This window comes from Equus asinus, unplaced genomic scaffold (genome assembly GCF_041296235.1).
Source record: "Equus asinus isolate D_3611 breed Donkey unplaced genomic scaffold, EquAss-T2T_v2 contig_197, whole genome shotgun sequence".
In the NCBI taxonomy this organism is placed as follows: domain Eukaryota; kingdom Metazoa; phylum Chordata; class Mammalia; order Perissodactyla; family Equidae; genus Equus; species Equus asinus.
In genome coordinates this window covers 1,378,367-1,404,133 of record NW_027224846.1, presented here as the reverse complement: position 1 = coordinate 1,404,133, position 25,767 = coordinate 1,378,367, and the positions used below count along the sequence as shown (strand labels likewise).

General features: G+C 44.6%; 1 protein-coding gene across 4 annotated transcripts in view; it reads right to left on the bottom strand.

Moving 5' to 3' along the window:
• Positions 1-1,100: 1,100 nt before the first annotated feature.
• LOC123275642 (ATP-binding cassette sub-family D member 2-like) overlaps positions 1,101-25,767 on the bottom strand; it is a 62,628-nt gene continuing 37,961 nt past the window's right edge. For 2 of the 4 annotated variants that reach the window (XR_011500339.1, XR_011500338.1), the window contains exons 2-4: positions 10,380-10,483; positions 7,125-7,238; positions 1,101-5,435 (exon numbers count right to left, since the gene is read on the bottom strand). Coding sequence is in view for 1 of the 4 variants with exons in the window: in XM_070503516.1 (XP_070359617.1) it covers positions 14,648-14,722 (75 nt within the window). In the remaining 3 variants the exon portion in view is untranslated. Of the gene's footprint in view, positions 5,436-7,124; positions 7,239-10,379; positions 10,484-13,441; positions 14,723-25,767 lie in introns of those variants that run through there. The other 2 variants (XR_011500337.1, XM_070503516.1) reach the window with 2 other exon arrangements.

The following is a 25,767-nucleotide window of genomic DNA, read 5'->3' as shown; positions in this document are numbered from 1 at the left end:
CACAGTCGTGTATTTTTAGTTGCGGGTCCTTCTAGTTGTGGCATGTGGGATGCCGGCTCAGCATGGCCTGATGAGCGGTGCCATGTCCGGGCCCAGGATTCAAAGTGGCGAAACCCTGGGCCACCAAAGCAGAGTGTGCAAACTTCACCTCTCGGCCACGGGGCCGGCCCCATTCCTTTTGTAACTTAATAAGAATGTTTGCCTCCTTTATGTATTCAACTACGTAAGTCTAACATTTTTTTACCAAATGATTAAGCAATTATCTGCAAATTATTCTCCCCACAAACGTGAAATGCCACTTTTATCCGATTCTAAACTTCCATATCGTTATCTTTGATCTAATTCTAGACTCTCCAGGCTGTTCCATTGATCTGTGTATTCCTATGTCACCGGTTTGCTGTTGTATATTACATAGCAGTATCTATTCAAAGCTCCTTCCCCCTCATTTTCCCCTCAAAATTCTCCTGTTTCTGGCATAACATTCGCACAGATGACAATTAGGAACTTGTCATCAAGGTCCAGAAAGTCCTATTGGGATTAAGATTGGAGAGGATGAAGACTTTCCATCCAGGATTTGGATATCTATTTTTTATTTATTCAAGCTTTTGCACACCTGTCAGGAAAATTTTATAACCTCATCTCATTAAAAAACAAAGAAAAAACTATTCTTCTGAAGTTCAGGTCATTCAACTCTGACCGCCTATTCTTTGCATATCCCTTTCATCGGATGACATTCTAGACTTTGCCTGGTTATTTATTTAATTCTTGGCACACATTTTTCCTCTCCATCCCAGCCCCGTCGTCATCTGGGCTGGTTTCACTGGCCATGCCATGCATCTCAGGGCTGGGACTCCCTCATCTCCAGTAACCTGACCCTCCACTCCAGCTCAGCCATCCGCTGACCAAAGCAGCCTCCAGCTGGTCATCACGCTCACACTCTTCCACTCTAAGTTACTAATTCAAGCACACAAACTTCCTAAGCTTCCAATTCACTGCCTCAAATATTTTTATTACTATGCTCTTTCACTTCTTAGGTACCACCAGTTCAGTGTTTCCTGGAGCCCTCAGGGCCCATTCAAGAGAAAGAAATCACACAACTTATTTGAACAGAAACAATTTAATACTAAAAAGTGTTAACTGGTATTGAAATAGGAACAGGCAAAATTCTAACCTTAAGGGAGGGAGCAACTGCAGGAAGCAGCTAGTACCACTAGAAAGGGGAAAACAAAGAGAAGAAGTTGGGCATGTTGAATCATGGAAGCTTGGAGGAGGGCCCATGGGCCCAGGGCCCAGATCTCAGAGGAGGGCAGTGCTGGCTGCTGCGGCTGCCTTGGAGAGGGTGCCATGAAGCTGGTTCTGAGAGGCTGGAAGAGCTGCAAACTGGACTCAACTGCAGCTTCCAGAAGGAAGCGTCACTGACAACACGGTGAAGCATTGCAAGGGGGATGGTCGCAGCAACAATGGGAACACGGGAATGAGCAAGGCCCTTCTCCCACCTTCAGCCTTGCAATCATCCTCTAGTGTTCTCTGTCTCTCTCTCTCCCTCTCTCTCTCTCTCTCTATTGGGACAGTCTAATAAGAAACCGGTTGGCCATGCAGAAATGTCATTTTCAGATTACCAGTCCCAGCTCCAGGTGAGTTGGAAGCTGGGGCAAGAACTTAATAATGAACCAACTCTGACTTTCTTTCCATCCATCATCCCGGCCTGCCTTCATGTGCTTGTCTGTCCAGCATGGATTAACCGCCCAGCACTTCAGTTTACTCTCTGGCTGGTATCATAAACTCATTAGCTTCCAGAGAGCAGACTGGTATCACCGATCACCAGCCCAACACTGCCCGACATCTTACCACATTTCTCCAGGCAGCTCGTTTCCCCACACTCTGCAGACTGCTTTAAATCTCCGCTCTTCTCAAACTTCCACCTCCCCTTTTTTCTTTTGCTAGCTTCTGCCTCAAAGATAGAAGCTTCTTCTCAACTTTCTGCTAACAAGCCAATAACTGCACCCACCCCCACCCATCCTGTCTCCTCTCTCAGAAAGGTGGTGTTCCTCTGTGTGAGGCCATCACCTGCTCCCCTTTACTGCATCCCATTTGCTTCTTTCTGGGAATTTGAAGATTCACCTTTCCCCACTTGATTCTGTATCTTTGCTCTCTCCCTGTTTACCAGGTCCTTGCCTTTGGGGTTTCATAAATTTTAACTTTAGTCACTAATTTTTGAACAAATTACACTCAGCAAAATGGTAAAGCCACTTTAGAAAATAATTCGGGAGTTATTGTAAAAATAAACATACAATTATCATATAATTCAGCAACCCCACTCCTGGCTCTTTACCCAAGACAAAGGAGAACATGCACACACAAAAATCTGCGTGTGAATGTTGATTGTAGCTCTCTCTTCACAATCGTCAAAAACTGGAAATGATACAAGTGCCCTTTGGTGAATGCATAAAGAAACTTGTACGTCCATACAGGGGGGATACTGCTCAGCAATAAAAAGGAATGAATCGTTGAGACACACAAGAATGTGGAGGAATCTGAAATGCATTTTGCCAAGGAAAAGAAGACAGACTCGGAAAGGGATTTACTGTGTGATTCCATTTACATGACATTTTGGAAAAGGTGACATTATAAGGACAGAAAAAAGATCAACAATTGCCATCAGGAATTCTTTTGAAATTAGGTAGATAAGCCTTTTCCACTAAAAAAATGCTCACAAAAGGCTCTTTTGGATCTTACCCTCCCCTGCACGCTACTGCCACTGTGACTCTGACTTTCATAGCAAATTTTATCCAAACAGTTTGTCTACACCCATCTTTTCCACTCCCTCTCTTTCCATTCACTCCTCAAGCAACCTCACTCTTGCTCCAGCATTGTCAAACTCACTGAGCATTTCTCTGCACTCGTCTCTCTCATCCTTGCTCAGTAGCAGCCCCAAACAGTTGACTCTCCCCTCTTCACTCAGTTTAGGGAAGAGTCTTCCTGCCTAGATGGGGCAAAGTCAGACTCTATCCTTGAGTCGGCTCTGTCACTGCCTCAGCATCTGCCACAGTTCATGCCACAGGCTAGGAATGAACCAGTGAACATTTCTGGAAAGGAGCTTTGGGACAAGTAGCTAGAAAAGGTGGCACTATCCCAAGTTTTCAGAAAAATTCTGTTATCTCCACTGCCGTGCACTTTATGTTTCCTTGTAAAGACCTTCCTACCGTGTATCCTCAACCGTGGAAGAATAAGACAAAAATGAATTGTAATTGCACAAAAACTCACAAGGGCCTCTTATTTATTTATTTAAATTTTCCCCTCTAAATACATTTCCCAGAAGGATGGACTTCTTCTATTGAACCTTGAAGGAGACGCCTTTTCGTCCCTGGGACGGGTTCAGATTCTGGATTTGTTGCATGTTCTGTGTATCTTCTTTGAAACATTGGTGCTGAACCCCCGAGCAGCAACATTACTCATTATCCTCAGGGTGTAAAGCAGTCGAAGAGTCATTAAGGACTCTCCATTTGGAAAGCAGCCACTGCCCAACAAAGGGCCTCTTCTTGCCTCAGCCAAGAGGAGAGGCACAGTCAGGGCCCTGGGGCCCTCTCTGACTCGAACCCGAGCATCACTGATGTCCTGGAGACTCCACTAAAGCAGGCGTACCCCTAATCTCACCCAGTGACAAAGCTGAAGCAGAAGTCTGCTGAAGTGCCAACAGTTTATTTTTATCTTTTCTTTAATAAGAACTTGGTAGGCTTTTCTTTGTTTTAGGACATGGGGCTACTATAGGGCAAGAAGGTGGAATTGGCTTAATCATGCAGCAGAGCCAATGGGATTTAAGGGACCTAAATATCCCCCCCATCAGCCTATCTTCCATGCCTAAAATTCCACTGTGGAATACACATTAAGTACCTTATGACATTAAGGAGTTGTGACCTAAGAAAAACAATGAGAGGGAGGGAAAATTCATTGAACCTGATATACTAACTAGATCATACATGCAAAGTGCTCAGTACAGTGTATGAAGGATAAAAAGGACTCATAAATAGTAGCTGTTATTTCTATTACTAATAACTGCTGGACCGTTCGATAAGCCAATGTTTCTTGGCCATCTACTTGGTGTTAGTATACCTTGCTAGATGTTGATAAATAGCCAGAATCTCTGTCTCAAAAGGCTCCTGTGATCAGGGCAAGAAACCCCTAAGATAAACAATTAGAATTCACCCTCATAAGTGCTCTCTCTAATAGGACACTGAGTACCAGGTGGGAGTGCAGGAGGGAGCAGCCTGCGCTGCTTGTGCAGATGGGACACTGTGCAAGAGAGACGAGTCAGGAGGAACATTTAGGGCGCTGCCAGGTGAGAATGAGGGGAAGGGTGTACTGGGCTAAGACTGCATGCAAAAGGCAAGAATGACATGAAAAAAAAGAAGGCAGGAAAACAGAGGAACAATAATGAGTTCAATGTGTTCAGAGCACAGATTTCATCAAGGGCTAGAGAAGAAAATGGGATTGGAAAAATATCCTAAAGGAGGAAGTGCTATGCCTGGTGAATGGACTTAACCCAATAAGAAACATGGGTCCAAGTGCAGATTTTTAAGCAAGAACACAATAAAATCTACTGTCTGGAAAGACACATTCATTGGTATCAAAGGACGGGGGTCAGCAACCTATGGCCTATGTGCCAAGTCCAGTCCTTTGTCGTTTTATTTTCCGGCTCATGAGCTAAGGATGATTTTTGCATTTTCACACGGTCGAAAACCAATCAAAAGAACGTATTATGGCACAGGAAAATTAAATGCAATTTAAATTTCAGTGTCATCCATAAAGTTTTAGTGGAACACGGCCATGCTCATTTGTTTACACCTTGTCTATGGCCACTTTTGTGCTAAACAGCAGAGATCATTAAAAGTATTTACCATCTACCCTGCACAGAAGATGTCTGCCAGCCTCAGGTTAAAGGATATAGCTTAGAGCAGAGAGAGCAGAGAAGGCAGGGAAGCCAGCGTGAAGGGCAGAGGGAGAAGCTTCAGCCATGTTTCTCCAACCTGAGTCATGTACAAATCCCCCTCCGAAACTGCTCCAGGAGCTCTAGTGTCACTTGAATTACTTTTATTCAAACATAAATTAAATATTTACAAACAGACATTCTGGTAAAACTTCCTTATTCTTTTAGCTCTTACACAACTCTAAAACCAAAACAAACTTAAAAATCAAGTACAAACAAAACTACAAGACCAGTCAATTTCACGTTAACGTCCTTAATTTAAGGTGAGGGACGATGTCTTTCGGCTGCAACCAGATGTCTGCGTCGAGGTCCCAGGCCAGCCCCAGATTCATCTGAGTGCGAGTGCAGGTGTCTGCTACCACGTCTGGGTGATGACAACAATCTCACAACCTTCTCTGGGTGCAAGCACTCCAGACACCTTCATTCACGTAGAATGGCGTTGGCAACACTTCTGTAAAGGGTCAGATGATAAACATTTTAGGCTTTGCAGGCCCCTGCTACAACCATTCAATTCGCCATCATAGCTCAAAAGCCCTCACAGACAGGCCATAAACGGGCGAGCATGGGTGTGCTCCAGTCAAACTTTACTGACAGAACAAGCAGTGGCCAGAATTAGCTCAGAGACTCTGGGTCAACCTTTGTTCCAGGGCAAAGTGGAAAACTGGTGGGATTTCTGTTCAGCTGTGGACACACCCTCGACAGGCCAGGAGACCACTGTGGAAGGAGAAGTCACTGCCACAGCCGCCCATCGGATGTATTCACAACGACAGGCAACACGCTGGACTGGGGCCACAAGCCTGGACAGCAGACAGCATCACAGCACTATCACCTCATCACTTCACATCTGTATTCAAACCAGCTCACAGCAAGAATGACTATCTTGCCACTTCCCTTGGCCCAGAATGGGGTTTCCACCCACCGGCCCTCAACCTCAGGAGGCTCAGAGATGCCTGCAGGTCCTCACCACTTGGTTCCTGCTGGGACATCCAGAAGGGCCGGGTAATTATGGACTTTGCACATTAGCCACCAGAGTCCAATGCATACTGACAGAGTCTGAGCGCCATGCCGTTATAGTGCTGAAACTCAAAACGCAGTAAGAAAGGAAACTTGGCAACAGTCTTTTTAATTTGGTACCTTTTTACCCACACTGCGAGGCATTTGGGATCAGAGTTCTGATTCTCTTTACGAAGCTCTTCTATATACAGAATCACAGCCTACATTTAACTTGGAGCCTGACACTCTAGAGAATTTTATTATTATTATTACGCTTCAATTTTAGACAAAAAACACATTTTGAAAGAAAAAAGTGCCAAGAAATACTATAAATTGGATAAGAAACAGTCTCATTTATTAGAGTCTTTCTTGTAGGGAAGAAACCTTCCCCACACACGTCCCCTTACCTGGCTACTCTTCTCTTCCCAAGACAGTCAATTCAGGGAAAAAAGAGGAATAAAATCTAACTCTGGGGGCCAGCCTAGTGGCATAGTGGTTAAGTTTGTGCACTCTCCTTCAGCAGCCTGGGGTTCACAGGTTCAGATCCCAGGAGTGGACCTCCACATTGCTCACCAAGCCATACTGTGGCAGTGTCCCACATACAAAAAATGGAGGAAGACTGCCACAGATGTTAGCTCAGCGACAGTCTTCCTCAAGCAAAAAAGAGGAAGACTGGCAACAGATGTTAGCTCAGAGCTAGTCGTCCTCACAAAAAAAAAAGAAAGAAAGAAAAGAAAAGGAAAAATCTGATTCTGGTGTGGGTGTATAAACTCGTCATCCTGGTGAACGGATGGATGGGTGGCTATTTACCAACCAGATGAGGAGGCTGAGTCCTCCAGTGAGGCTTCGGGTGTGTTCTCCTGGGTGTTCCTGGACAAACTGCACTCTATTGCTCACGACCATCCTTACACGGGCCAGGCTCTATGCCACGGACTGGTCAATTAGAATGGAAGACAAGAGGGGCCTTGCCCTCAAGGAGATGGCACTGGAGTGGGCACCACCAGAGTCTTAGTTTTAGTTACATGCTTACTGTGTGCCAAGCACCATGCCAAGCGCTATACACACAATTTCTCTGGGAATACTAATGACACCCCCATTGAACAGACATGATCATCTTGTCTTTACAGATAAGAAAACTGAGACTCACAGAGGTTAAGTGACCTGATGAAGGACAGACAGCCAGTCAGCGGCAGAAGCAGGTTTCGACCCTGTGTGGTCTAATCTCGGAGCTTCTGTACTTCCTCCTGCAGAAGCTGGACACCTAAACAGACAATTCCACGACATCCATTATCCTACAGCAGGGAGAGCTGAAGCAGGGGCTCTGGGGGCAGGGGACTTGTGAGGGTGGTGGGCTATTTAGAGTACTCTAGAACAAACTGATTAGGACACACGACTCATGAGTGGGACCTGAGCAAAGCCCAGCTTCTGAACCCAGTGGAGCACTTTGCTAAACATCCCACTTTAGAGCACTCGGGACTGTCTTGGAGGGAAATAAAAGCACCAACCAGGCTTTCCTCCCAGAGATCCCCGTGGCTAACTGCCTCACCTCTTTCAAATCTGCTTTCAAACATTATCTTCACAAGGAGCTACTCAACCACCTTATTTAAGCTGCACCCTGCCCCCTCACCATCGCTCTGATTTCTTTCCCCGCCCTCCTATTTCTCTGTTGCACTGTTTTCACCTTCCAACCTATGGTACTATGTAACTTACTTACTCACTACGTTTACTGCTTATTCTTATTGTTTACTACTTGAATCCTTTCTTTAGAACATAACATCAACGACAGGAGGAACTGGTGTCTGTTTTGTTCACCACCACATCCCAAGTCCCTAGAAGAGTGCCGTGTATACAGCAGGTGCCAATATTTGTTAAATTAATAAACGAGTGAAGGAGTGTTGAAAAACAGACTGCGGATGTAAGACTGGGCTGAATGATTTTGGCAGCCCTTCCCAGCCCTGGCATTCAGCTCCCACATACAGGAAAAGCATCCTTCCATTTGGGATTCAGGGACACTGGAAGCAAGTTCTCACCCGTCTAGATACATGACTGAGGTCTCACCGGGATTGTGCTTTCGAATGTGGATGAGACCTTCATGTTCAATAAACTCTCATCCTTGGTCTCCCGTGCTTGTCTTCATTCTAGTCTTGTGCTCTCGTGACATGGGCAGTTAAAGAAGAGAATTTAGGGGTTGCCCTTTGACTGAGTGGTTAAGTTCATGTGCTCTGCCTTGGCAGCCCAGGGCTTCACCGGTTCAGATCCTGGGTGCGAACATAGCCCTGCTCATCAAGCCATGCTGAGGTGGCATCGCACATGCCACAACAAGGGCTCAAACTAAAACATACAACTACGTACTGGGGGGCTTTGGGGAGAAGAAGGAAATAAGTAAATAAATAAAAGAAGAAGAAGAGAATTTAGTGCACACAGCAAAATCCCCCACATCTCAATGGCAGGCAGAACAAACTCTGTGATTTGAGTATTTTTGTGAAAATTCATAGGAGTGTCTTTGTGTCTGAATTAATATAATCTTAAAATTTACAAGAATCCAGTTTCCTTTTTATAAGGTTTCTATAACACATGTGTCAAGTGTCTAGTTTTGAAAGGACCTCCTAATTATTTCACTTACAACTTCCTCTGGGTTAATTATGGGAGTCTAAGAGTTGGACGAGGGGACAAGAGTAATACAGTTCTTGACATGCCATCTGAATGCAGGCTGAATGCGGTCTGTAACAAAGCCTTCCGGTTTTCCTTTTACTTATTATGTTGTCTTGTCCCCTTGTCAGGGTGAGGAACACTCCACTTCTTTACAGGTTCAAACTGAATTCCAAATTCTGTCTGGAGCACATTTGGGTTTCTACCAGGCCCACTTTCTATTTCAATCCAAGAGGTGGGAGAGATGGAGGGTACCAAAATTTATTCCTGTGTGCTCAAATGTGATCAAACCTCGAGCTCTCACTTGACAGTTAATGTCAAAGAACAACTTTAGCGTCGTCTCTTTCTGGATTCATTCCTTTTTAATGCACATCCCTCTGGTTTCCAAAGCCAGAAAAATCTGCGGTTCATTCTAGATTATTCCCCCTGCCCTAACCCCTTCCCTGGCTATCATTTTGTCCTCAAGTTCTGTCAGTTTACATCTAAATATTTCTTGAATCCGTCCATTTCTCTCCATCCTCACTATGGCTGCCTCGATTATGGCTGCCACAGTGCTCTGCTGCTAAGGTCCAAAATCATGAATGAGGCCTGTAAATAGGGTGACCAGTTCATCCAGGTTTGCCTGGGACTGTCCCAGTGTTAAATCTGAAAGTCTTACACGCCAGGACCCTCCCCCTGGTCCTGGCCAAACTGACACTGTTGGCACCCTCCCTGTAAGTCTTGGCAACTCTCTGCTTCCTCTGTTCATTGCAGCCCCACTCACCTTCTTCCAGTGACTTGGACTTTCTTACCTCAAGACCTTCACACGGGCTGGTTTTCTCCCTGGATTGCTTCTGCACTCACTCTTTGTATGGTTAGCTCATCCTCCTCTCCCAGATGCTGGCTCAAACGCCACATCTTCAGATAGCCTTTCACAACCCAGCACCCAGCCCCAAGTTAATTTCTGACCTTGTTCCAGCCTCTCGCTGTATTCTTTACTTTACCTTCACATCTCTCAATTAGTGGGTTATATTTTGTCTGTGTAGTTACGTGTTTAAAGAAGCACTTTCTTCGTTAAAATTCAGCTCCTCAAAGGCAGACAATGTGTCTGTCTATACAGCTGTTTGTCCCCAACACCTTGCCCAGGACCTGGGAAGCATCGAGCCCTCTATAAATACACTTTCAATACATTTACTTTGTACGTGTTTTCCTTTTCCCCTGATTAAACTTACAAGTCCTCTTTCTATCCTCCCTCCATCCCTTCTTCTTGCCTTTCTGGTCTCTTGCTGTCTCTCCTTTCTTGCTCTTTCTTTCTTTCCAAGAAACAACTCTTGGAATTAAGTGTTAATGCTACTGTTTTTATGATTTCTTGAACCAATATTTTCTGCTTTTATCAGTATTATTTCCTTCATCTAATTTTCTTAGGTATATTCTTTATTTTAGTTTTTGAGCTCTCAGGCCCATTTGCCAGCTCTCTCTTCCTCCCACCTGCTTTAGCTAGACTGAGTCTGCACTCTTCCTCAAGAGACAGAGCTGTGTCACTTCGTCACTCTTGTGGCACCCGTTGTTTTCTCTGTGGGATATGCCCTTCATTTACTAATCTAACAAATATTTAATGGCTACCTCCCCACCTTGTCTACTGAACAAATAATTCTTTAAGATCCAGCTCAGCTGTTCCTTGACTGTAACGCTTTCCGGCCTCCACCCCCACTGAGTTTATCCGCTGCTCTGTGCCACACCCGTACCTGGAGTGGACATCCGTTATAGTACTTACGTTGCGTTGTAACACTTTATTCATACTCCATCTTCCCCACTGAGCTCTGAGCTCCAGGATGACAGTGTCCGACCTCTGTGTCTATTTTGGAGGAAGCTGAGATTCTGAAGGAAAGGGACACACATAATTAGCATGGCTCTCTCTACAGCTTCATCCTCCTAAGAACTAAACAGACCTTCTTAAAAAAATACATTGAATAAGTCAACAGGAAAATAAGCAAGGAGATGAAGAGACAGAAACAAATACTGAGTCAGGGAGCATGTACATTTTCAACTTGATTAGATAATACCAAGAGAAATTTCTTTATTGGAGGAAAGAAGAAAAACAAGAGAGGGGCAAATACAAAAATGAATTTGATGTAGATAAGAGAGATTTTGAGAAAACTCACAGTGATGGACTTGGTCCCCACAAAACATGATTTTGCCGAGTTTGGCAGTGGGGATGGAATACGGACCTTGATCAGAGTGGAACAGGTTTGGAGTACTTTAAGAATATGTTGTGGTCAACCAGTGAAGGATTGAGGACGTCAGAACCATCAAAGGGCCAACCAGATAAAGAGCAAATAACTCTTGTGATTTTATTCGGTGCAGCCTGACATTCTAGATATTGAAGGGGGTCATGAGTGGCATGGCTGAGGATGGGACGGCAGGGATCATGGAAGTTCACAGAGGCAAAGGCATCAGGGATGCTCATGAGAACCAGCAAAGTGGCTAACCTTGGGCTGAAACAAGCAAGGCCAGAGAGGTGTGAGCACGGAGATCCTGAGCTAGACAGACAACAGGTTCCAGGGGAAAACAGAGCTGAAGAGGTGGAAGGAGAAGTCACTGTGATCAGTCGTGAGGATTTCAGAATTCACACTAGGTTTAGGGTAGGTCCACATCAGGGTTTCATCATCTCGCTGGCCAATAACACGCTTTCATGCCATTTGATGGAAATGAAATACAAACCATGAGATAGTAAAAGAAGAAAACTGGCTAAAGAGTTTTTCAGTCCCTGCAGTGTCTATCAAATCCAATGCCAAGTGCTATTCAGGTCTTGTAACCTCCCTTGTTCCAGTGTTCTGGCTCCAGTCAGGACACCCCTGGGCCCAGAGCTCCTGAGGTTCATCTGGTGATGGGGCAGGTGTCAGAGCGACTGTCCTAGCTTTCACGGGAGCCTTTGTTCAGGGGCAGCAGGGAGAGAGGGGCCCCTCCTCTTTAATGGTGCTATCAGAACATAGGCTTCTTTGATCTTGTCTGGAATACTGATGGATAAAACTCTCTATGCATTTTATAGGAATATAAAAGACAAACAAGAATGATTTTTAAACACACGAAGCTTTAAGCTACAGATTTGCAGACACATTTTCCCCTTCCTTATTGCCTATCTCTAGCCTTTCTGGGAGGAAACACACATCTTGGTGTTGCTTTCTTTAAAAAAAGAGAAAGGAGTCAAAACAGTTAATCTCACACGCTTCCTGTGATAGGGAAAAGGCAGCACACACTGCTGTAGGAGGAGACCTTGGGAGCAGAGCCAAAGTAAAGGATTTTCCCAATGGGTCCCCATAATGATGCTCTTGGAGGAGGAGAGACTCAGAGTCACCCAAAGGTCCAAGGCGAGGCCAGGCCCATGAAGGATTCAAGTGGATGGAAGTCATGGTCACATCCCGTGAGGAGCCCAAGGAATCATAGCCAGAAGATAAGGGGTGGAGGTGGCCCTGAGGTTAATGACAGGAGAAGACATAAGAAGGACAAACATACAGGGGCCTACGGTCAAGGTTGGAAACTTCAGCAACTAAGATGGTGGTGTCATAAACAGAAAAGAAAGATGCAGAGAGAAAAGCAAACCTGCACTGGGAATAAGGAATCGGCGGAACTAGTCTGCCTGGGACTATCAGGACATGGCTTCTTCAACTGCGGGTGCGAGAAGCTGGGAAAATCAGAGAGGGGATCACAACCCTGATCACCTTCAAATTCCAATTTAACAGACACCCAAGCTCCATCTTCTTCCTAAGACAGCACATCAGTGCCTCTGTATCCTTAATTGTGCATGTGGAAAATCAGATTCTAAAGCAGCCATTGTGGTGGCTGACATGGAGGGCCTATAGTAATCACGTGACAGCTGTGAGAGCTTTGGTCTTGCAGACCCTCAAACACCTGCCATTTCTTTCCCCCACCTCTGCCCTTCTGTTAGCAACATTCAGTTGGAAAGATTTAAATCCCTTCATGTGAGTTACTGCACACATGCCAAGAAGATGCTCAGTGGTCACCTCGTTCACTCACCATCTGCCAACTTTGCAGGATGTGTGAGTTGAGTTCATGCCTCAAGAAAATGTCACAATTGTTAAATCTCAAGAGTCACCTCCAGATAATCTAAATTTTAAGTATTGAATGTGTAAGTGACACAGGACTGGTGTTTAAAAACATTTGCATAGGAACTCAATTCGAAACCATCCTGTGGGGCTCAGGCCATTGAGTCAATGTCTCCAGAGGCTCTGGCTCTTCAAACATGAATTCCTCCTGTTTCATTAGTTTGTGCTATTGCTGTGGCTCCCAAGGCATTACCTTTGGGACAAGAGACTTAACCATGGCATTGAGCTCTCAACTGTGTAGGAAATAAACTCAGAAACACCCATCCTTAACCAAATTTGTTTCACTTCAGGGAAAGAACAGATATGGGGTTCTTAAAAACTAACGAGCGGCATTGATATTGAATTTTAGATTAAATGATTTTACTAAAGCCTCTAAAAAATACCCCTTTTTAGCAGGTCAAAGAGCTCTGCTCCAGAAATGACAGCACAGCCTCCCAGTGAACTGCTTGTGTGCAGTGTCTCTTTTTCTTCTTCCCCTTCCACCTCCTAGAGAAGCTCTTCAGAAGCCTCAGACGGGGAGCTGCTGTGTGGCCAGTTCCAGGGGGACTATTTGCATCCGAGTCCATTCACGTGACTCTCCATCACTGTTAGAGGCGCAGGGGTCAGAGAGAAAACTTGTCCTCGCTGTGTAAATACACAGACAAACCTCTTAAAGAAAGCTTTCCCAGTGTCTTAGGTCAGGCTTCCAGAAGCAGGGCCTGAGACAGTGATTCTGGTGAAAAAGATTTATTGGAGGAGGGCTCTCTGGAGGGGGTGCAGTGTGAGGGAAGCAGCAGACAGGAGAAGAAAACTAAGCAAAGGGGCTGTCTCAGCTGGAGACTAACTTCTCCCTCGTATCCCAGAAGGCTCTGGTCCACCTTGCGGCCAGGCTTCCAGCTTTTTGTGCCCCAATCATTGGCCACTGGCTGTCCCCTGCGGCCAGGAGTAACCTCCCAGGCAAGGCAGCTCCATTTGAGCAATGAATACTCACAGCAACTGAGGAAAGAGTGTGCCACCAGTGAAGGGGACCCGGGCAGGGCACCAGCAGCATCCACTACACTTGGGGAAGGAAGGGAAGATCAGAAAAGCAGAGAGGGCCTCTCCGAGCAAGCGGCATATAAGCTGAGTCCAGAAGGATAAGTAAGAGCCAGGGTAAGTAAGAGACTTGGACGAAAAGCATGGAGAATGGTGAAGGGAACAGCACTCGCAATGGCCCTGGGGTAGAAAAGAGAATATGGACCTCCTTTCCTCTTCATTCAAGGTGCTCTGGCCTCTGATTCTGGGTTGGAGGGAAGTGTGTAGTGGTATTCCTGTAAGGCAAATGCAGGGCAGGCAAAGAGTTTTGTACTTTGGGCTTCTGCAAAGGACCCAACAGATTTGTGGAAGAAAACATTATGAGTAAGCACTGGGCCCTGAAGATTGCTGGTCTCACCTTTCACATGCTCTCATCTCTGTACAAAAGTATGTTTATCTGTTTTAGGGAGATAAGTGAAGATTCCTTGCCTGGAAACTTTACAAACGTCCAGGAAGGCCAAGCTCTTGGTCTGCAATGGTGTAGCATCTCCTGTTCTCAAAAGGGTAACATGGACCATCCCTCCCAGGTATGACATCCTATGTGCCATCTAATGATTTGTGGCACCCAAAACTCAATGAAGATAGAACATAGACAGACAGATAGAAGGAAGACCAGGGTGTTCAAATACAGTTTTCTGGCATATGAATTCTGAGACATCAAAACCTCCCTAGGAAATGAAACACCTGAAGTGTCTAGTGAAGTGGAAGGCACTGGGAAGAACTGACCCTGTGTCCCCTCAGTGTCCCAGCAGGGGGTGTTTGGATGAGCGTATTCAACTCAGCAGGAACCGAGCAAGGCAAGTGGCTGCAAAGGGGCAACTGGTAGGTGAGAAGGGCCTCCATTTTGTTTGCAGATAAAAGCTTCTCAGGACATATTTCTTGGATAGTGAATAAAGAGCCCATCGAGGGCTGGCCTCTCAGCAGCCACTGTAAAGACAAGCTGAAAAGAGAAGAAACAGAGAAAAAGATACGATAACAAAGGGGGATAGGAGATTTATGGGCTTAGAGCTCCAAATTTAAACATGAGATATGAGAATTTCAACTAAAGATGGTGATTTGGGGACTAATATATACGAAGGTCCTTAAAAATGCCCCCAAAAACCATCTTGTATTTTAAAAAGAATGAATCCGTGGTAATGCTAGTAAACTGGAATGGCAGTCAGCTGGAGGACATCTTGAAGAAATCCGAGAAGACAGAAAGCAGATAGATCTGACTGATGAAAACAGATCACAGAAAGATGTAGACCAAAATGCTGGAGAAAAGAGGGACCATTCCCACAGGGGTCCTTTGAGAGCTCCAAGCTCCTAGTCCACAAACATCAAGGACAGAGATGAGACAGGGTACAAGCATGAAGGTAACTGAAATTAATCACAGGCCAAGTCCTCCCCCAAGGTCTGTTTCCTGACTTTACATCTTTCCCCTCTCTCTCTCCTTTGCTCACCAGCTCCAGCTTCATTGACCTTCTTTATGTCCTTTTAACACGTGAAGTATCTCCCCAGCTCACTGCCTGTGCACTTGCTGTTTCCTGTCTGGAACAGTCTACCTCCAGACTTTCACATGGTTGGCTTTTCCCTGTCATTCAGGTCTTGGCTCAAACTTTATCTGCTCAAAGCATTCTTCTCTGATCACAGTATCTAAATGAGATCCCAACCCCAGCCAGTCACATCACCCTGCTTGCTTTCCTTCAGAGCATGTGTGAATCTCTGAAGTTTTCTGACTCATTTATTTCTTTGTTTCTCGTCACCTGAGGACAGAGGCCTTATCTACTTTGTTTATCAGAGTATCTACAGTAGCTGGAACATCAATACAATGCGGTGTTTGTATCAGATAGCTCTTGCTGGGTGATAAACTACCCCAAAACTTAGGGGTCTCAAACAACAACTGCTCATTTAGTTCATCATTTGGATCAGTTAGGCAGTTCTTATCTGTGTGAACTCAGCACATCTCTCCCAGGCTCTGTATCCCAGGCATCCATGGTCAGCTGTAGATTGGCTGCTGGTTGGATAATCTAGGGAAGTCTTTGTCACATGCTATGTGTCTGGCAGGCTGTTGGCCAGAGCAACAGAAGCAAATGGGCCACATGTCTCTTGTCATCCTCTTGGGCTTCTTCACAGGAGTGTTACTTTTTTTTTTTTGAGGAAGATTAGCCCTAACTGCTGCCAATCCTCGTCTTTTTGCTGAGGAAGACTGGCCCTGAGCTAACATCCGTGCCCAGCTTCCTCTACTTTATATGTGGGACGACTACCACAGCATGGCTTGCCAAGCAGTGCCATGTCTGCACCTGGGATCCGAATCGGTGAACCCTGGGCCACCAAAGCGGAACGTACACACTTAACTGCTGAGCCACCGGGCTGGCCCCCAGGACTGTTACTTCTGATAGCTCAGAATTCATATGGAAAAAAATGTATTTTTAACTTTCCTGTCTTTTACTTATTTTGGGTTTCTTTTGAGCAAGATTAGCCCTATGCTAACATCAGCTACCAATCCTCCTTTTCTTGCTGAGGAATACTGGCCCTGAGCTAACATACATGCCCATCTTCCTCCACTTTATATATGGGATGCCTGCCATAGCATGGCTTGATAAGCAGTGCGTAGGTCCACCCCCAGGATCCAAACTGGCAAACCCAGGCCACTGATGTGGAGTGCACGAATTTAACAGCTATGCTGCCAAGCTGGCCCCTTACCTATCTTCTTTATAAGGGCAGCAAGAGACAGCAAGTCCAGTGTGCAAGCGGTTTTCAAGTCTCTCCTTCAGGTCACTGTTCTAGAATCCCAATGAACAAACTAAGCCACAGGGCCAAGCCAGATTCAAGGAGATGGAGAAACAAATGCCACCTCTTGCTAGGAGGGGCTCCAAAGTCACATTGCAGAGGGGCATGGACACAGGATAGACAGAATTTTCAGCCATTTTGGCACTGTTATCATACTGCTCAATATATGCATATATATGTGTGTGTATATATATATGTGTGTGTGTGTGTATACATATATATATATATATATACATATGATGAATAGTTTTGATTTAAAAGACTGCATCTGGGAAGGCTGGGCTAGTTGGACCACATCTCTCTTCCCTGCCCTCCTCCCAAATATATACAGCAGACAGCAGAGGCTTTTGGCCCCCACATAAAAATCCAAGCTGTGCAGGCTAAAGAAAGTGACCTGCTTACATGCAGATGCCTCGTCATTTGAGTGTAGGACCATGAATGGGAAGCAAAGCAGAGTTTGAGGAAACTCTGGAACATCCAGCAGGCACCTTAATGGAAAAGGAGAGGCAACACAGCTTTTCTCAAGAAGGAACATATCAAGATAATTCACTGCTCAAGTCAAGTCCTCCCTTTTTTGACTTGCTCTCCACAGCCGGCTGACCCCCACAACTCTGAACTGTCATTTTCCAGTTATGGCACCAGACCCACCAGTACAGGCTCATCCAGGGAGCAGTTTCTTGGCAGAGAGATCTACACAAATCCAAATGGAACTCCCACCGCTTAACAGCCTAGATCTTTATTCACAAACAAGAACTAACAGCCAAGGGTCAACAAATGTGAAGAAAAAAAATCACATACGTGACTCACATTAAGATTAACAAGTAAAATAATTGTGTTTTTAGGAAATAAAGATCATTCAGGAAACAAAACAATGTTAAAAGAGTAAGAAATGACTTTAGTGAGATAGGAAAGATGGCACATACAAAAGTAAGAACAGACTGCTGCTGCAAAAAAGGAGTAATCAGAGGATGAAAATGAGTGCCTGGGAATTAAAAATACGTTTGACACTAAAGCAATTCAGTGGACAGACTGACTAAGAGAATGGGGATGGTTAACAACATGTCAGTGATCTGGTGATAAAGTCAGTGGAATCTTGCAGAGCAGAGCCAAAGCCAGAATGACGGCACGTAGGAGAGAAATGTGAAGCGGCATACATGTCTGCCCTTTCTTTTATCGGGGTTCTGGAGGCAGAGAACAGAGGTAATAAAAGGGAGGAAAAATTCAGTAGAAGATAATTTCCGTGAGACAAAGGCTACAGGGGTTTCTGAAGGCCCCCTCCTTTTTTTTAAGGAAGATTAGCCCTGAGCTAACATCTGCTGCCAATCCTCCTCTTTTTGCTGAGGAAGGCTGGCCTTCAGCTAACATCCATGCACATCTTCCTCTACTTTATATGTGTGACGCCTACCACAGCATGGCTTGCCATCGGTGCCATGTCCGCACGCGGGATCCAAACGGGTGCACCCCAGGCCACCGAAGCGGAACATGTGCCCTTAACCACTGTGCCACCAGGTTGGCCCAGAAGCCCCTTTTATACGGGCACTAATCCCATTCCTCAGGGCTCTGTCCTCATGACCTAATCACCTCCCAAAGGCCCCACCTCCTAATACCATCCCATTGGGCCTTAGGATTTAACAAAGGAATTTTGGGGAGACATAACATTTAGGCCACAGCAACGGGGCCAAAGAAAATGGTGTCATGAATTTTGCTTTGGGCATCGGAAATACTAGAAAAAGGAGGTGCTATTTCTGTTCCACTGTGAAGGACAAATATCAATTCCCACTGAGAGGCAAGGCATTACAGGCAGAAGGAAGAGTATATGAGCAGAAGTAGAAAGATCTGAAATTTCCTGACAGGTTTGGAGAAAGAGATCAATAGTTTAGTGTGGCGAGAGTCTGAGATCTATGGCAGGAAGTGAATACACATGAATCTGAAATGACAGGATTGTGCCAGATTGTAAAGAGCTCACATGCTATTCTGAGAGGCTTTTCTACCTGACACTATACATAGTTGGGAACCCTTGGAGAATTTTATGCAGCAGAGCGACATATTCATAATCTACTTAGCTCAGAATCATGAATAGCAAGTGGGTACTTTCTGATGAGCCATTCCCCAGACTCACCTAGATGTAAAAACTCAAGAGTAGACAGAGAATTTCAATAGCACTAGGAACCAGAAATATTTCACCATTACCTGCTAGAAAACCGGAAGAACTTCCATGAGTTAAACCTTTAAAGCTTACAGTAGACTGGTGGAACCATTCATGGTAAAATATTTCAATAAATCTCACAAGCATAGACTTTCTTTCATCAGAGTGAAGGAATTCAAATCTCCCTCAGTATGGAAACTATTTAGTAGAGGATTCAGAGTCTTTAACACCCTCATCCAGCATCAGTCGTGAGCTGAAACGTGCATGTGGAAGGAAAGGAGCTGTGGGGCAGCCATAGTGAAGTTGTAGCTTTTAGCCACGCACGAATGCAGAAACAGCCCATCCAGGAATGAGTTTTAAATACTGTACAAAGACAATAAGGTAGTGGTATCTCAATATCTCTTCTTAGACATCAGGTTATTATTTTAAAGAATGAGTGACTTTTTAAACTAGAAAGTTTCATGACACTTGGCTATTTTAAACTAGATATCTGGCGGCCAGCCCCAGTGGCCTAGTGCTTAAAGTTTGGCACACTTTGCTTCGGTGGCCCAGGTTCGGTTCCCAGGTATGGACCTACACCACCCATCTGCCATGCTAATGGCAGCTCACATAGACACCCACAAAAAACCAGTGACATCCGCCATCATGGTGGAGTGAGCTCTTCCCTTAGACTCTCTCCCCAAGACACAATGCAAAGGACATTCATAAACCAACAGAGAACATTCACACGACACAACAGACATCTGAGAGACCCAGGCAGCCATACATTTGAAGGTGGAGGTGCTGTACCCCCGGGAGGAAGTGGAAGGAGGTAAGGGGATCTCCTCTTCCTCCTTGACGGTGATCTAGGAAACAGGACTGCATGTGGCCCTGTGAGGAGAGCGGGTAGGGGCAGCTCTCTGCAGGAACGCCTTTACTCTTGGAGCTGCCTACAGCTGTGGGAAAGCCCCACACAGAGGAGGCCAAGGAATTGCAGGGGCATCTTTATCAAGCAAGCACCCCAGGGGGGGAGACAGCAAGTGCAGAGCAGAATGCCCCCAGGATTCTGCATGCAAAACAAAGCGCCTCTCCCTCCACCTGACACATCAGCTCAGCCAGAGGAAGGGACTCCTACCAGAGCGCATGCACACACATTTCTAAAGCAGCAGCACTGAGCGGGCAATGGCAGACGTGCCCAGTCAACACAGATTCCAAAGGACAGGCACAGATGCAAGGGATCGCGGTGGGCTCAGAATACACAGCTCCTGCCCCTCCCACTGGTAGCAGGTAGAATCTGCGATCAGATACTTCCACTAAGGGGAAGCACAAATCCACTCCCTGAAATAGTACAAAAAGACACTTTAATACTCCAGACCATAAGGAAAATGACAAGCAAGCAGAAACCAACCTTGTCCTGAAGGCACAAAAATTTACAATCTAAATGTAAGACAATTCAAAATAGCTATCATTAAAAAACTCAATGAGGGGCCGGCCCGGTGGCGCAGCGGTTAAGTTCGCACGTTCCGCTTCTTGGCGGCCCGGGGTTCGCTGGTTCGGATCCCGGGTGCAGACATGGCACTGCTTGGCAGCCATGATGTGGTAGGCGTCCCACGTATAAACTAGAGGAAGATGGGCATGGATGTTAGCTCAGAGCCAGGCTTCCTCAGCAAAAAGAGGAGGACTGGCAGTAGTTAGCTGAGGGCTAATCTTCCTCCAAAAAAAAAAAACCAAAAAAACAAAAAACTCAATGAGTTACAAGAAAACTTGGGAAAGCAGTTCAATGAAATCAGGAACAAAATTTAATGAACAGACAGAATTCTTCACAAAAGAGACTGAAACTATAAATAAAAACCCATCAGAAATGTTGGAGATGAAAGACACAATGAATGAGATAAAGAAAAATCTGGAGTCCTTGAATAACAGGGCTGATTTATGGAACACAGAAGCAGCAGCTTGGAGGACAGAAATATAGAAATGCTTCAGAAGAAGGAGGCGGAACTATGATAAAAAAGAAATGAAAAAATTCTCCCAGAATTATCTGACTCAATTAGGAAATGCAACAGCAGGATTATAGGTATGCCAGAGGAAGAAGGGAGGGAGAAAGGAACAGAAAGCTTGTTCAAAGAAATAATAGCTGAGAACTTCTCAAACCTGGGGAAGAAACTGGATTTACAAGTAAAAGAAGCTAACCGAGGGGCTGGCCCCATGGCCGAGTGGTTAAGTTCGCACGCTCCACTGCAGGCGGCCCAGTGTTTCGTTGGTTCGAATCCTGGGCACGGACATGGCACGGCTCATCAAAACCACGATGAGGCGGCGTCCCACATGCCACAACTAGAAGGACCCACAACTAAGAATATACAACTATGTACCAGGGGGCTTTGGGGAGAAAAAGGAAAAAAATAAAATCTTTAAAAAAAAAAAAAGCAGCTAACCGAACTCCTAATTGTATCAATGTAAAAACACCTTCTCCAAGGCATATGTTAGTGAAACTGGCAAAAGTAAATGACAAAGAAAAAATATTAAGGGTAGCAAGGCAGGAGAAAATAACCTACAAAGGAACCCCTAGCAGGCTTTCACCGAATTTCCCAGCAGAAACCTTACAGGCTAGGAGAGAACAGAACAATATCCTCAAAATTCTGAAAAACAAAAACTTTCAGCCAAGAAGACTCTATCCATCGAAATTATCCTTCAGATATGATGGAGAAATAAAAACTTTCCCAGATAAACAAAAGCGGAGGGAGTTCATTGCCACAAGACTCCCTCATACAAGAAATGATCAAGGCGGCCCTCATATCAGAAAGAAAAAGAAAGGGTTTAAAAAGCCTTGAGCAAAGAGATAAATAGGCAGACAAAATCAGAAAACTACAGTTCTCTATCAGGACAGGATAGCAACCAATTATAATATTGAAGATAAAGGAAAGGAACACATCAAAAATAACCGTAATCTCATCATTTTAACCATGAACTCACATCAGAAAACGGAAGTTACGACAAAAGTAACTTACAAGGGGATGAAGAAAGGAATGGAACCTGCTTTAGACTAAGGAAAGAAGAGGCCATCAGGAAATGGACTATCTCATCTATGAGATTTTTTAGATAAACCTCATGGCGACCACTAAACAAACAATCAGAACAGAGACACAAAGGATACATACGGAGAAAATCATTCTAGAGAACTACCAAACTAAACTGGCAGTCCGAAATACAAAGGACAAGAAACAAGGGAAATACAGAACAACCAGAAAACAAGTGATAAAATGGCAGCAGTAAGCCCTCATAGATCAATCATCACTCTAAATGTAAATGGATTGAATTCTCCAATCAAAAAAGAGAGAGTGTAGGCCCGGGCCAGTGGCTCAGCAGTTAAGTGCACATGCTCTGCTTTGGCGGTCTGGGGTGTGCCAGTTAGGATCTCAGGTGTGGACATGGCACAGCTTGGCAAGCCACGCTGTGGTAGGTGTCCCACATATAAAGTAGAGGAAGATGGGCATGGATGTTGGCTCAGGGCCAGTCTTCCTCAGCAAAAAGAGGAGGATTGGCAGCAGATGTTAGCTCAGGGCTAATCTTCCTCAAAAAAAAAAAAAAGAGAGAGAGACAGAGAGAGTGGTGGGATGGATTAAAAAATAAAACCCAACATTATGCTGCCTCCAGGAAACAGATCTCAGCTCTAAAGACAAACAAAGGCTCAGAGTGAACTGATGGTAGATGAGACTCCAAGCTAATGGCAAACAAAAGAAGCAGGTGTTGCCGTCCTTAGACAAAACCGACTTCAAGATTAAACTAGCAATGGAGTGACATCAGCATCATGGTGGAGTGAGCTTGCCCAGGACTCTCTCCCCTCCAAGATACAACAAAAAGGAGCAACCCTATTTCAAAAGAAAATAACCTAAAAGCACAAAAATCCTCGGAGAGTCATGGCAGCCACATGACAGAGGGTGGAGAGGCTGGAGCCCTGCCTCAGAGGAGCTGGCCCAGGGTAAGAGAGAACTCTGCTCCCTCCCCTAAAGACTGTGGTCACTGCCAGGGAGGCTCCATGACAGAAGGAGTGGGGGAGGGGTTGCGCATCTGTGGAATCACCCAGGACTCCCTAGGGCGCTTGCGGCCTAAAGGGAAGCCCTTTAACAGGGCAAAAGCTTTCACTCAGGGGTGACCTCATCAAGCCAAGACCACAGGAGACCAGATAGCGAGAGCTGATCGGGAACCTGGGACTGCGTGCAGGAGAAAGTGCCCCGCCCCTGACCCGCACTGCGCTGGGCCATCTCCGCTGAAGGTGGAGGGCTCAGAACACACAGCTCTCGACCCCCATCCATTGGCAACAGGCTGTAACTGCAACAGAATACTATCACAATGGGAAAAAGACTCATTCTTCCAGCATCAGGCAATTCATCAAATCTCCAGACCAGAGAGAAAATAAGCACCCAGAATTCAGTCCTGAGGATGCAGAAATAAGTAAACTAAGCAACAATGAATTCAAAAGAGCTATTGTCAAAAAACTCAATGAGGTAAAAGAGAATATAGAGAAACAATTCAACGAGTTCAGGAGCTAGTCCACAAAACAGATTGAAACTATAAAGAAGAATCAATCAGAAATATTAGGGCGAAAGACACAATGGAAGCTATAAAACAAAATACAGATTCCCTGAATGCTCGTGTGGACACCACAGAGGAGCGACATGTTGAAATGCTCCAGACAGAGGAGGAGAGAGAACTGAGACTAAAAAGAAATGAAGAAAGTCTCCGAGAAATATCCAACTCAATGAGAAAATACAACATAAGAATTATAGGTATTGAAGAAGGTGAAGATAAGGAGAGTAGAGCAGAAAGCGTGCTCACAGAAATAACAGCAGACAACTTCCCAAGTCTAGACAATGAGAGGGAAACGTGTCTGGAGGAAGCCTTCAGATCTCCTAGATGTGTCCAAGTAAAAAGACCTACTGCAAGGCATATAGTAGTAAAACTGGCAAAAATGAATGACAAAGAAAGAATACTCAGGGCAGCAAGGCAGAAGAAAATACCCTACAAAGGAACCCCTATCAGATAAGCAGACTTCTCTGCAGAAACCTTACAAGCTAGAAGAGAATGGAATGACATATCCAAAATTTTAAAAGATAAAAATCTTCAGCCAAGTATACTCTACCCAGCAAAAACATCCTTCAGATATGAGGAAGAAATTAAAACTTTCCCAGACAAACAATGCTAAGGGACTTCGTAGCCATGAGACCCATCCTCCCACACCAAGAAATCCTCAAGAAGGCCCTCATACCTGAAAAAATGACAAAGGGGAGAGAGGGGTCACAAAACACAGAGTAAGGAGACCAACAGATAGACAGGATCACAACAGGATAGCAAATATTCAACCACAGCATTAGGCTAAAGGGAAGGAATACACCAAAAACAAAGACAATCTTGTCACTTTAACCACAAACTCATGACACAAGTTGGAATAAGATATGACAATAATAACTTAGGAGGCGAGGTGGAAAGGGACTGAATCAGTTTAGACCAAGGAAGGAAGAGGTCATCTGAAAAGGGACTATGTTATGCACGAGATTCTGAATACAAACTTCAGGGCAGCCACTAAACTAAAAAGCAGAACAGAGACACAAAAAAGAAATAAGGAAAAAACAAAGACACACAGCATAAAAAACGGCATAATTCAATGGGTAGACCAAAACACACAGGACGAGAAACAAAGGAAATGCAGGAAAACTGGAAAATGAGTGATATAATGACAGCATTAAGCCGTCATACATCAATAATCACCTTCAATGGAAATGGACTGAACTCTCCAATAAAAAGACACAGAGTGGCAAGATGGATTAAAGAACAAGATCCAATAATTTGTCGCCTCCACAAAACTCATCTCAGCTCCAATGACAAGGACAGGCTCAGAGTGAAGAGGTGGAAGACGAGACTCCAAGCTAACAGCAAACAAAAGAAAGCAGATGTCGCAATACTTACATCAGACAAAGTAGACTTCAAGACAAGGCAGGTAAAGAAATACAAAGAGGGGCGGTATACAATGATCAAAGGGACACTCCATCAAGAAGAATAATAACACTTATAAATATCTATGCACCCAACACAGGAGCAGCAAAGTTCGTAAAGCAACTGTTAACAAACCTAAAAGAAGATATTAAAAATAACACAAGGGAGGATGGAACACTTCCTAACACATTCTACGAGGCCAGCATCACTGATACCAAAGCCTGAGAGGGACAGCACAAAAAAGGAGAACTACAGGCTAATATCACTGATGAACATAGATGCAAAAATTCTCAACAAAATTTTGGCAACCTGAATTCAGCAATACGACAAAAGGATCATACATCATGATCAAGTGGGATTCATACCAGGGACACAGGGATGGTTCAACATCCGCAAATCAATCAATGTGATACACCACATCAACAAATTGAAGAATAAAAACCACATGATCATCTCAATAGATGCAGAGAAAGCACTTGACAAGATCCAACAGCCGTTTATGATAAAACTATGAAAAAAAATAGGGATACAAGGAAATTACCTCAACATAATAAAGGCCATATATGACAAATCCACAGCCAATATCATACTCAATGGGCAAAAACTGAGCGCCATCCCCCTGAGAACAGGAACGAGACAAGGATGCCCACTATTATCACTCTTATTCAACATAGTACTGGAGGTTTTGGCCAGAGCAATTAGGCAAGAGAAAAGAATAAATGGAATCCAAATAGGGAGTGAAGAAGTGAAACTCTCGCTGTTTGCACACGACATGAGCTTGTATATAGAAAACCCCCCAAAATCCACTGGAAAACTAATACAAATAATTAACAACTACAGTAAATTTGCAGGGTACAGAGTCAACTTACAAAATTCAGTTGCTTTCCTATACTCCAACAACAAACTTACAGAAAGGGAACTCAAAAATATAATTCCATTTGCCAGCGTACCTGAAAAAATTAAGTACCTAGGAATAAATTTAACCAAGGAAGTGAAGGACTTATAGAAAGAAAACTATAAGACATGAGTGAGAGAAATTGATAGTGACTTAAAGAGATGTTAAGAGACTCCTTGCTCATGGATTGGAAGAATAAACATAG